The sequence below is a fragment of the Bombus vosnesenskii genome, unplaced genomic scaffold, assembly GCF_011952255.1.
Source record: "Bombus vosnesenskii isolate JDL3184/JDL3185 unplaced genomic scaffold, Bvos_JDL3184-5_v1.1 scf7180000013403, whole genome shotgun sequence".
Lineage (NCBI taxonomy): Eukaryota > Metazoa > Arthropoda > Insecta > Hymenoptera > Apidae > Bombus > Bombus vosnesenskii.
Genome location: NW_022883026.1, coordinates 1,031,752 through 1,045,636, shown reverse-complemented (window position 1 = coordinate 1,045,636; position 13,885 = coordinate 1,031,752). Strand labels below are relative to the sequence as shown.

The following is a 13,885-nucleotide window of genomic DNA, read 5'->3' as shown; positions in this document are numbered from 1 at the left end:
CGTTTGTCTGAAATAGAAGATACCCATGCAAGCTTTGTTGGGTAATTTGTAAAACGCAAAAGATTGTTTATTTGAGTTTAATGAAACGATCCTGATTACTTAATCGATTAACAAGAATAAATATGTATAATAAAATATTATATAACAATAAGCAAGTATAGTGAGTAAACACAGTATTAGATATTGTAAAGAATGTATTTTTATTTGAAATAGGTTACTCGGTAAATAGAGTATATTATAGTTAATCGGTTCACCAGTTGTACAGTTTGTAACATTTGTTTCGAACAACCCCAACAGATACGCAAGTTTCCCTCGAAGTTAGATCGTTCTCCAACAGGGGGTTCGCAGGTGAGAAAACTTTCGTAGAGGTATACATTGTAGGAGAGAGATTGGTAGGTAGAAAAGGAGTTCGATTCTTCGAGAGTAAGAGAAAGGATGAAGGAATGGAGAAAGAAAGAAAGAGAAGAGGAAGGAAAGAAGGAGCAAATGTATATAAGCGACTTACATGGAAGACGCGCCAATGGACTCTCTCTTTGACCTTACTGAAGCGTGCACCTTTCTTCCTGTTTTTTCTTCGTTCTCCAATCTCCTTACTCTTCGAAGTTTTCTATAAGATCCTTCTATTTGACGTCCTTGCTCTTCAATCTTGATCTTGCCGTGAGGAAGTTCAGTAACTCTTTCGCATCGTGCACTTTCTGATTATGTGTTACCAAAAATAATATATCGAGTTTGCATCTCGTTCTTCGTTGTAATCTTCAAACAGTATTTCCAGTGATTTCAATAAATTCTTTTTTATCGAATCAAAATGTGTGACCATTGAATTAAAAAGTTTCACCTTGTTTCTTGTGATATGTTCCTGACGAAATGGACCTACATAACAGTATGCGAAACATGAATCTGCTTCGAGTGAGTATAAATAACATTTTAAAACATTACGAAAGTTTATTAAATAACAGAGTTATATTTCCTGACATAGTGATTTTAATTATTAAAACTTACTATATTAAACATGTAACAATAGTCCATTGATTAAACAATGTATCTCATATCGAGCAAACTTTTTCCGTACCTTGACACAGGATAAGTAGCAAAAATTGACTTTAGAAATTTATTTCTTTAATCTTATATTACACATTGTACATATTATACAAATATTATATTACTCTATTTAGTCTGTATTGAATTTTACATTTATATTTAACAATTTGTATGTAATGTATGTGTAATAATGTAAGGAAAATTATAAAATTTATGTTATTAAAATTATAGCTTGCCATATATGTATATACCTATACACTGTGAAAGTTTAAAAAGAATAGAAAGGGAGTAGATTAATTTGTATGAAACAAATCTGACAGTTTCAACCTAGTGCTAGCATTAGTAAAGCTTGTTAATTAAACTTTCCCATAGTTTTTTCATAAAACTCCAACAAAGCTTTTTCATAGTTCTTTTCACAGAACTTTTCACAAAGTTTTTCCATTATTCGTCTGCAAAAATGTACTAACAATGAAACTATTTCTTTTCTGTTTTATTGTCGAAATGTTGATTACAGCATCGATCTAAGTACATACCTATTGCTTTAGGTACAAGAATAAAATGAAATGAATTTAGAAGTCGTATAAAATATTAATTACTATTTTATTTGACTTTACCTACTTACAGTTTTGTCGATAAAAATTTACTTTTGTAATTAATTATTCTACGATGTTTAAAATTTAATTTCAAAAGATGAATATGCAAATAGCTCTTAACCGTTAGAAATATCCTCCAAATTTTTCCTATACCTTTTTACGTTTCTTCAATTTTACATTTATAAATTAATCTATTTTATAACAGCATCAATTAATTATTTAGTATGAAATAAGTGTTTGTTTAATTGAAACTTTTGTTTGTAAGGATACACTCTTAGTTACAAATTAATGGTTAGAAACTCTATACATATGTATTTCATTGATTTTGCATTGTACTTGTGAGAGTAGATGTTCGACTTTTTAACCATAGATTTTATGAGGCGAAAGCTATACTGACAGAGATAAATTACTATTTTTTACAATAAATTTATTTATATCATATAGATACATTTTAATGTCTTATTAGCGAATATAATATATAATAAATATTAATTATGTTGCATTGATTTTGTTTTCAATAAGAGTTTTTCTAAATCTTTTTTTTTTTGTTTATAACTTAATACAAAAAGCAAAAAGGTGGGGAAATAGAACAGTGTTATTAATTAAAATAATTTATTTCTTGTCAGAAAGTATACTTTTATTTTCCTTCTCCAATTTTTTCTTCTTCAACTTTTTAAAGAAGAATTTCTACAAATATTTCATGACATAAATAATAGCACCTTTCAAAAATATAATAAAATTAAATTTGTTTTACTCTAAACATAATTTCTTTTAAATTATTATGTTATATATTACAAAACATGTCAAAAATATAGTGTTTATTGGAACGAAACATCGTATAGTATCTATATTCTTGTACATAGAATTCTGTAGAGGATCATGTGCTTGATTTATCATGCAACGCGTACAAGGCGAAAGTTAAAAATCACCAATTCAAAGTCTGGTAAAACGACGCTCCAGCGACATGACCAAATTTAACTACTATTTTAAGAAATATACCTACGACTAGTCTACTTTCGCTTTGCGAATTTTCAATTAGCTGAGATTGTGAATTTTCAAGTAAGATAATACAAGTATACATTTCCTTTATTTTATGAAATAGGAGTTTAACTTATTTGTAATAATCTATCACTCATAAGTGTTCGTAAAGAAATTTAGAATTAGCTTAGTATCCGAGTATATTGATTTCAAGATTATAAGAAAATTTCTTACATTTATGACGAAACCACTTTCAATAACATCAACGTCACCTATTTTTATTATATTATTATTTCAGAAGCAGGAATTCTCGTTACCTCAAAAATTCAATAAAATCAAAGTAGAAATAAGATGTTAATTGGAATAAAAATAAAAGCAAAGATACTAAGGAAAGATAAAAAAAAAAATAAATGCTTTATAATGTTCTCAAATTTTTAGAAAAAATTCTCCAAACGTTATCGATAGATACAGTTCGTAATAGAACAATTTTTAAACAATTTTTTTAATAGAATAATTTCTATAAACAATGCATATTAGTATAATTACAAATATGTATACCTTTAATAGTTAAAAAAAGAAACAAGTAGCAAATGTTTATTTATTATTAGCAACTACATGTCCGGTGTTATTTTTTGGTAATACCTCCCATGAATTCTTATAGTGTAGCATTCGAATGCTAAACCTCTGACTACTGACAATTTGAATCACTAACAAACTTTTTGGCAGATTTTCAAGAAACAAGAAATTAACCTGTAGACATGTCCGGTTACAAAAGCTTCTGAAAGTTAGGTCTGATTTGTATACGTCGTGAATCGCCAATCGTTCACGATCCAACAAAGACGTCGTGAACGATGTGAGGGAAACATATGCTCGACGCTTTCGAGTGATCCTTGTCGTTTGGCATAGTGCCAACGTAGGAGCGAAACTCTTTCGTCTACGACCTAAATCTGTCGCTTTCCGTTTGCACGTTTCTTCCTCTTATCAGTGTCAATACCAATCATCTTTGAATAAGCTTTATGGCCTTATTAAACATTGACGTGACTCATAAAAACTTTCGTCTTCTGATAAATATTTGTACATTATATAGATGTCACATGATTTATGTAGCATTTAACCTTACCAATTTTTTCTTTTCTATAACATTTTCAACAACAAGATACTCTCACAACTAGTGTTATTAGCGAAGTTTGATAAGACTGGAGTATCAAATTATCAGTGTCGATAGATCTTCTTGTTTTTTATGACAGTAACAAGATCGATGATAAAATAAGTAGAGTTCTACAAGTGCATTTTATAAATTACAAGCTGATTATCCTCATTCATGTAAACTTATAAAATTATAGAAACTAATTATGGAAGAATAGTCGTAATAGTATGGGATGTATGTATGTAACGTTCTAACATTCTAATCATAGTATTGAGTATTTAGTATTTAAGAGAAAGATGTCTGCTTTGACAAAAACATAGAAAAAGCAAAATTTATGGGTAGTCTTGTTTAGATTGAAAAAACAAGAAAAGTTCAGAAAGTTAATTTTTATATTTATTTATTATATATTTTATATTATATATTCTATATTTACTCATCTTTTTTTATCATTATATTATAATGTTCGCGCTGCTGAACTAAATAGAATTTATTTCACAAAATTAAGGAAGATATTAAATATATTTTATATCTATTTTTTCCCGAAATTCGTTTAAAAAATCTAATGCACGTGATAATTACACCTCTCATTATCAAGGTATTTCCACAACTGTCCTTCCTATGTAAACTACTTCGTTAAAACCGTTAGAGCTTGTTCGTTGTGAGGAATAAGACTTCAAGATTTTCACTTTATCTCTTCCCATCAAGTTCTCAAGGAATGGAGCCTTCCTGTTTGAAAGTTTATTTCTTACTATAGTTACATCACAAAAACGATTAGAATTTCTTTCTTTAATGCATTATATTATATACATAAGATGGCGTGTAGAGTAATTAAATCATACATTTACATAAAATACATACGACGAAATATAAAATGACCAAATTTTGCTCGCTATTAAAATAAATTTTACTTTCTTTGTATCAATATCGCAAGCATTCATTTCGATTTCAATTGACCTATATATTTCTATTTTCATTTAATTATAATTCTGAAACATTTAAGTTCATTTAATTATGATCGATTATTATAACTAAAATTAATAGACCTGAAAAACTTGCAATATTAATTGCTTTTTATTATATTTTTCCAAAAACTAAATGTCTTAATATTACAAGATCCTATTCATCGATATATTAACTTCCTTAAAATATTATTATTATAATTATTATAACGATTATTATAACTAAAATTAATAGGACTGAAAAACTTGCAATATCAATTGCATTTTATTATATTTTTCCAAAAACTAAATGTCTTAATACTAGAAGATCCTATTCATCGATATATTAACTTCCTTAAAATATTATTATTATAATTATTATAACGATTATTATAACTAATATTAATAGAACTGAAAAACTTGCAATATCAATTGCATTTTATTATATTTTTCCAAAAACTAAATGTCTTAATACTAGAAGATCCTATTCATCGATATATTAACTTCCTTAAAATATTATTATTATAATTATTATAACGATTATTATAACTAATATTAATAGAACTGAAAAACTTGCAATATCAATTGCTTTTTATTATATTTTTCCAAAAACTAAATGTCTTAATGTTAGAAGAGCCTATTCATCGATATATTAACTTCCTTAAAATATCAATGAAGAACTATAACAACGAAGAAATACAAAGACAAATATACATTTGTTTGTTACTGTACAATTATCCTCCCTACGATTAGAAGATTTAAGGACAACAGAAATTATTCTCGACAAGCAGAATGAAAGCTTTCTGATATTATTTCGATTTGAGATAGACAGCCAGAAGAAAATTGCACACTCGTTATTGGCATTGGTTAGTCTCGATTAGCGCCGGCATTTATTCTAGCACACGTGTTGCTCACACGAGCACACCAACACTTTGTTAAATACGCATTATACTGATTACATGCAACCACATATTACATCTTCTCACTATAGGTCGACTCTCGTAATACCCACAGCCCACTTACCTACATTACCCCTGCTACACAAGTGTCTCTTATATACTTCGACTATTACAGTGTGTGAACTACCTATTCTTCAATGAAGAATAGTTTATCTCACGATCAAACACAACCGATTATATGTATACTACTTTTCGATAGCCAAAATTAGACGACAATGTAATTTTAATGACCTTCGTTCATTCATTTCATTTTAATGAAATCTTTATTAGTCAAATTGTATTAGCTGAATAATAATTGAAGACTTTCTTTTACTATAATATTTCCTTCCTTCTCGACGAATGTGCTTTAAATAATAAATTTAACGCGAACGTACTTTATGTAAAATAAAAAGTGGGAAAATACAATTTTCGCCTTGAAATGCTTCGAAGTGAAAAGCGTGTCAATTCTATGAAAATGCAAAAACGCGTTAATATTTAAGTGATAGCACATCGACAATAATACAAATATTTCTATACATTTAATGATACAAATAAACAAACAACAGCTACAATTATAATTATTTCCTTGTAACTTCGACATTGCAATTATTTATTTTCTCTATAAAACTTATTCTATCTGTATATATTGTAATTTCTAGAATACACGTTTAGAATGTTATAACTTTATAAAATACTAATTTACTTCCTTACACGTGCAGATAAATGTTAAGTTTTGATTTTAAATGCAATTCAATATTAGCTATGAAATAATTTTCAACGCGTAAAATTATCGAAATTAGAATTAAATATATTTGTACAATACGTAATTTAAAGTTTATAAAATATAATTGTGACTTCAGAGATTTTATTACTAACTTTATTACTAAAAAATATTTCATGGTTTTGTTAAGGGTTCCCTTTTCGATACATATTATTGTTTTATATATCGTTATAACGATAGAATGGCTTGCTTATAGCTGGCTTGAAGTTCACTATGCAATTAGAACGTTATTATACATATTATCTATTTTAAATTAATTTGAAAACGTAATAACAGGTCAAGTAACTCTGCCTACTGGGACTTGTCTCAAAGCGATAATACAAAATGATATTGTTTGCTACTTTCGCTTGAGCAACTACTTCTTATCCGCTGCTAAGAATATAAAGCACACCGAGTTTCATGTTAATAGGTTTAAAAGTGATATGAGGGATCTCTTCCATCCTTTTTTTTCATTTGTTCACTTTCTTATGCAGTTCCGGTTCTCGCTGTAAGTACGGTGATCCGCGAGTACTCTCGTTCTCTCTCACACGTCCGCGTATTTCACGGTAAACGTAAAATAGCACGTGGAATTCCACGGGAACACCATTGAATTTACGTCTCGTGAGAAACTCGTAAGCAATAGCTGGCCGCTCAAATCTGTTCTGCGCTCGATTTTATGCTATCCTTGCTCCCCTTTCACTCCTCACCCTTTGTTTTCGATAATTTAGTTGAATATTAGAACTTACAAACACAGTAACGAAGATGAAGGCTACTAATTATTCCTTACACTTTATCATGATGCAGAGATGTTTCTGCTTGATTCCTTGTTGCAACTTTTACAAAATTCATTGAATTTCTATCAAAGATCTTATTTCTAGATTAAATTAAACAAAGATCTTCATATTAGAAAGTTTTCTTATCACCTACGTCCATGAGTTTTACCTTCTGCCGGAGATTATGGTAAAGTTTGATTATTTTTTCAAATGTTTCTGTCTCATCGAAACAATAATGGACATAATTAATTACGTATGAGACGATAGAAAAAGAATATTTATATATATAATTATTAATACAAGTAGGAGAATACGAAAAATTAGTGTAATTGTCTAATCCAAGTGAAACTACATAGTTCTGGCATAATTTAGAGCGGTAATGAACGTTCCTCAGGAAGTGACCCACTTTAGTTTACCCTGTGTTTATTTTCCATGGTTATTGACCATTGTGAGAAGTGCACGAGCTTTTCTAAGCGTATTCGTTCATAAATTTTCATCTGCTGTTAGGAATGCGATGTATTTATTTTAACTATCATTGAATAAAGTATATCTTATTTCTCACGAAACGTATCAAACTGTTTCGATAAATTCAACGTATTTATCGAATGTTCTAAAACATGAAATTATCTATATCGCGTATAGTTTCGTACTAGAAACTATCTGTATGCAAAATATATAAATATAATAATAAAAACGGTTTAAGTTCGGTGTTCATCTTTAATCCAATTAACAACTTATATGCTTTTAGGTTACGTTAACGCTATCACTGCTCGTTTTTGCATGCAGTACGTCATCATGCTTGAAAAATGATCCAAGTGAACCATCCTTCGATAATGGTCCAAATATTATTCGGCGCAGTAGAAGGGCCGGATTAAATGAATATTTAGTCCCACCTCCAATACCGAAACCTTATCCGGTGAGGTCTGGAAGAGTAGCAAATCCTTCGGCAGCGGAATCTCCAGGATACTTTACACAATTGATGAGCTGGTTGAACCCTTTTAATTATGTCTCTTCAACTTCTACTCCTCTAAAGACATCACACCTCGAACCACCACCTCTTTATTCACCACTAACTCAATCTTACGGCCCTCCACCATATAATTTGCATCCTGCTTTGCAACCTGGACCGTCTCTTCATCCTCCACTTGGACCTCAAATTGATCCATCTTTGCACTCTTCTATCGGTCCATTTCCTCCTGTTCAACATACCGGTCCACCTGTGGCAGCTCCTTCTAGTGGACATCCGGATGCATCTTTTAATCTTCCTGCTCGCCCATCCTTACAATTGTACAACCCTTCAACGATCCTTCACGGTATGCAACGCGCTATCCCAACTGCGAAAGACAATCGCGGTAGTTACGTAGCGGCGAATAAAGGGAAACATTGTAATCCTTGTAACAAAGTTCCTTGGATTCCGATGCAAGATAGCGGACTTCATTCGGACAAGTATCCGCTTCCTACGCAACTTTCAAACGGTTATCTTCCTCCTAGCAATCAAGGAAATCACGACGTCCAATACGCCGCTTCGCATGAGATCAGAATACCAGAACTTTCTCAAATACCTGTTGAACAAACACCTTTCAACAGCGCATTACCGCACCCACTGTTGTACCATGACACGATACCTCCCCTTTACAAAGCAGAACCCTTTGCTCGGCCGTTTCAAAATCCTCCTGCAATCGAAAATGTGGAACATTTCAAATCGCCAGCTTTGCCCGTGACACCGTTAACTGATCAAGTACACAAAAGCCCTGATGTTAAGGACGAGCGTTATAATATTTATGGTAACGACGATCAAAGATCCATTGGAACAGAGATTAATCAAGGACATGTAAGTGCCATATCTAAAAGCCACGAGATCGAGATCAACAAAGTGCCTGTAGACCACAAAGAATCATTTGATAGTTCGATTCTCGATGCTCAGTCTCCGGGATCGTCGAATCTCGAAAATCACGAATTTCCTAGTCAAAGTGGTAACGGATACCATGAACTCTTTCATCCAAATCCAACTCCTATCAGCGATTTCAATTACTTACCGCCGGATCTGAAACCTTCGGCTAGCTTCGCAACTTCCACCTTTCACAATCAAGAAAGCGATAGTTTGAATTATCAATATTCCGGCGATTTGTCGCCTAGCGGCAGTGTCGTTAAAGATTCTCATGTAACGACGCAACCGTCTCTTGCGAGTTCTTTCGTGTCGAAAGAAAGGCCGATACATTTTGAGGAATCGCCGCTGCTAGATCTGACGAAAAAAGACGAAAGTCGCATCGATATACAATGGCCAACTTCCACTATTGGCTATACCGATATCGATAATGTATCCGACAATACAGCGAAGACAACTACGGATTATAATTTAGAAACCGAAAATGTATTTTTCGACGATTCATCCGATTCTGTCAAGTCGACTGAGTCGTATTCTCTTCCGGATATTCAAAATATTAATAGTGTTTTTGGACCTTCAACAATCGCAACCGTGGATTTCTCAAATAGTAATATTAATGAACACGTGGAGACGTCAACAGGTAGTAGAGAATATACAAATCAACAAGACGTTTCGTATATTCCACCATCCGGACAAGCAGGATATTTGTGGCCAAGTTTGCTAATAAATACACCAAACTTGAGAAATCATTCATCGAAGAATCACGGTTCCTTGAATCATCTTGCTCGATGGAATAATTCTTTGTCAGGAAATAAGAATTTTGAAAAGCAAGACAGTATAGATACGAAGGATACGCGAGATACGCTTCAAAGGCCACAAAATATGAAGCGAAATAAACAAGTGAGCAAAATTATTCGTACAAATGTAGTTAGGATTTTACGAAACTTAAATGTAACGGTGGAATATGTAAAATTCGAAATTTTAATTATTTACAAGTAACATAAGATATTTATTTACCTATTCAGCAATTTTCATTGAGACTTTATTTACACGGTAACTAATAAATTGTATGAAAATAAAGTAAAATTCGATTATCGATGACAAAGATCACGAATTTATGAAAATAACGTAATGTTTTAGGTACAAGTTATTATACCATACACGTCGGAATATACACCGATTCCGTTCCAACAATCTTACGGAGATTGGAGTATCAAAACTAATTTTGAACGTACGCAGCCAAGAAAGGTTCCTTCTCGAACCGGATTGAACGCTGATAATTATCTTCAACAAGAATCTAGGAATGATATTCGAGTAGTTAATCAATTACAATCACAATTTAATGTCAATAACTCAAAGAAATCGAACGTGCAATCGATAAGACCATCTTCAACTACTGTAGAAGATTCAAAAAGCACTACAACAAGAGCAAACACTTCCATCGATGTGCGAAGGTTGCAAAAGAATATCGATAACTGGACAATACAAGTGAGCTTATAGATATATAGTTAATTAATTAATTATCATTAATATAAGTAAGATATATCTCGACACTTCTTATTATTTATTACTTATAATTATCATATTGTTTCTTTCTCTTGAAGTCAAAATTTTCTTTATTCTCCTTATTTTTGGAAAATAAAGAATCGTCGCATGTTGTAATCAAGATTTTATAAAATTTTCCCATCAAATTAGTCTTGCCTCTTTGATTTTGCATCATTTGCATTAATTGGTAAATTCAGCATTATTAAAAATGATACTGATGATATGTTGATGCTTTTTACAATGAATATGCTTTTTATGGAGGCATACAGAGGAAAATAACTAATATAAGATTTTCACCCGTAGGAATATTCAAGACCTACAACGTCTAGTACAATTTTACCTAGTTCCTTGCACCCTTATCTCTCGCCATCGAAGAAAATTCCAACGGAGTACTTAACAACAACAGAACCAGCCGATCGTACAAACGAGTCGAGAGATCACAATGAAATTGTGAAAACTTATTCTTTGGCTGGCTTCAGTTTCAATGAGATAGAACATGAAGGCTCTGCGAGTAATCGTATCGAGGAGACCCAATCGGTAATTTGATGCGATTCGATGTGCACTCCACATTTTACCTATTTGTTACGATCACTAGATCATTATCTAATCTATTAGTAGTATTGCTTGGTGATATCAATTAGCACATTAGTAATTTTTACTAATACTACTACGTTAATAATAATAATACAGTACTAGTAATAATAATTCTACATATCTACATATAACAATAGGTAAATCGTTATTTTATTATCGTCTAACTTATAGGTGACATCATACAACGATATTAACTGATATTAACAGTAAATTACAATATTAATAGCAAAGGCACATTAGTACTTTTTAGCACATTAGTAATTTTTACTAATACTACTACGTTAATAATAATAATACAGTACTAGTAATAATAATTCTACGTATCTACATATAATAATAGGTAAATCGTTATTTTATTATCGTCTAATTTATAGGTGACATCATATAACGATATTAACTGATATTAACAGTAAATTACAATATTAATAGCAAAGGCACATTAGTACTTTTTAGCACATTAGTAATTTTTACTAATACTACTACGTTAATAATAATAATACAGTACTAGTAATAATAATTCTACGTATCTACATATAATAATAGGTAAATCGTTATTTTATTATCGTCTAATTTATAGGTGACATCATATAACGATATTAACTGATATTAACAGTAAATTACAATATTAATAGCAAAATAATATTATTCGTATTGATTGTTTTGAATATTGATTTCCAGGCCGTAAAGGTGCTACGAATAGATAAACCGAAAGTGACAATTAACGACTTGCACAGCGTAGATAAGCCCAGGATAGAAGAAAAGTCAACGTGGAAATCAGACTCTGTATCGATATCATCTATTAATAAAGAACGAGTTTACGTGGTAACGCCACAACCGATATCACAAATACCCTCGAAAAATGACATGGAAAATCGTAAGGAGCAAGGCGAGACAGAACAACCGGAGCGAACAAGTGAATCGACCGTCAGTGACATAAGCAACAGCAAGAATAATTTCAGTGACTTCGAAGCGATCGAAAAAGCCTATCAAGTGCTTCCGCAAGCGGTAAATAATCTTGCTGTTGCATCCACCGGGAAGGAAAACATTCCTTTATGGGGAATTATGGAACACGAAGAGTTTGCTTCTTTGAATTTGAACGAAAATGACGAAGAAGCAGCAGAAGATATCGTGGATGGACCGATACTTTATTCTGGACACTCGAAGGTGATAAATTATTGAAAATATTGAACATATTCTGTCAATTATTATCCTTGGAAATGGTAGAAATATTGCTATTTGTTAACTCTCTCTCTTTCTCTCTCTCTCGTTATTTATAGATAATTTATAGACAATAACAATGATATTGTTTACAGGTGTCACGAGCTAAACGATGACAAGCAAGAATCTCTTAAATAGGCTGAAAAGCACAATTTTTAATTGTGAATAGTTAACTGTTCGGTCGTTTTAATCTTAAAGACTTTCTATTACTTGATTTGCGTGTAACAGGACACGAATAAAATTGTTTTAGCTTTTTAAGTGTACAACCTGAACTTTATTACGGCCAGTGTAGACTCATACGTATTATTATATAGAAACAATAAGATGATTATTTGTAACATAAGCAGATACGTCTGTAAAAAGTAACGTGTTACGAGCGTTGCGAATTGAGGCTTTCGAATTTCCTCTTTTTGCTATATACGAAGGATTGCTATAAAAATACAATTTCATCGACGTAACTGTTATTTGATCGTGTAATTACTTTGTAAATACGTAAAAGTAAACATACTATAAGTTTGATAAATAGGATTAAATTAATTGTAAGTACGTACCGACAAGATTGTATCCACAAAAATCCATAATTATTTTTGTAAAATAGTGGAAAATTCAACAGTTACAGGTTGCTATAGACTGTCGAATACATTAGATCATAATAACGTTAATCATTACTCTGATGTTGTTAAAAATCTCTTTCAATTCTGAATTTGAAGTTTGCCTTTACGACATTAAAGAGTAGAACACAGAGCGCACAACGTATATGTACGCGTGAAATGTGTAAAAATAAACATTCTTCGACTCGACGAAGTATAGTTATAAAATTAAAGGGACCATTATCTATTTTTTGGCTATTTTTAAGAGGGGCAGAATCAACTTTGTAATGTACTAAACCCTACTGTACTAATGTAAATGTAAATGTAATGTAACTGAATTCAAAGTACATTTAAAAGTTAGAAACTCAACTTCATTTTTAATTATCTCAATAAGTTTTTCCCCGGATATATAACTAAATATACGTTTTCTTATACCGTCACTTTCGATTATTTTGCACATTTGGAAGCCACCCAAAAAGAGCTATTTGTATTCAGATACTATAGCGATGCACACTCATACGTATTCCGCGTACTGCGTGTTTGACAATGTTTAAGACTTTCTCGATTATATGGTGAAAGGAGACCGTATTCCGGTTCACGTTGTTTCATCAATTGAAAAGTGCGACCATTTTACCATGATTTCGTGACTGAAATTTACGATGATACTCTCTAATTTTATTGTGCTTTAAACTTTTACGGAACGATACGAGAATTATATCAGAAATTGGTTTAAAGCTGACTAGAAAGTTCTAAGAATGAATACTTGGAAAAAAAGACACACATTCGTATAAAATTTATCTTGGATTCGTAAATGCATATTGAAATTATCGGAATTATTAATTTCATTCTTCTTATATATATTGACTGAATATATACGTTCAAAGAAGA

The 13,885-nt window shown here is 31.3% G+C and overlaps 1 protein-coding gene across 1 annotated transcript; it reads left to right on the top strand.

The window, feature by feature from the left end:
• The first annotated feature begins 16 nt into the window (after positions 1-16).
• LOC117237806 lies at positions 17-12,665 on the top strand. The gene is made up of 6 exons (XM_033502159.1): positions 17-906; positions 7,914-9,950; positions 10,191-10,538; positions 10,899-11,132; positions 11,868-12,353; positions 12,503-12,665. The coding sequence occupies exons 1-6, from the start codon at positions 865-867 to the stop codon at positions 12,521-12,523; spliced, it is 3,168 nt and encodes a 1,055-aa protein (XP_033358050.1). The 5' UTR covers positions 17-864; the 3' UTR covers positions 12,524-12,665.
• The last annotated feature ends 1,220 nt before the right edge of the window (positions 12,666-13,885 follow it).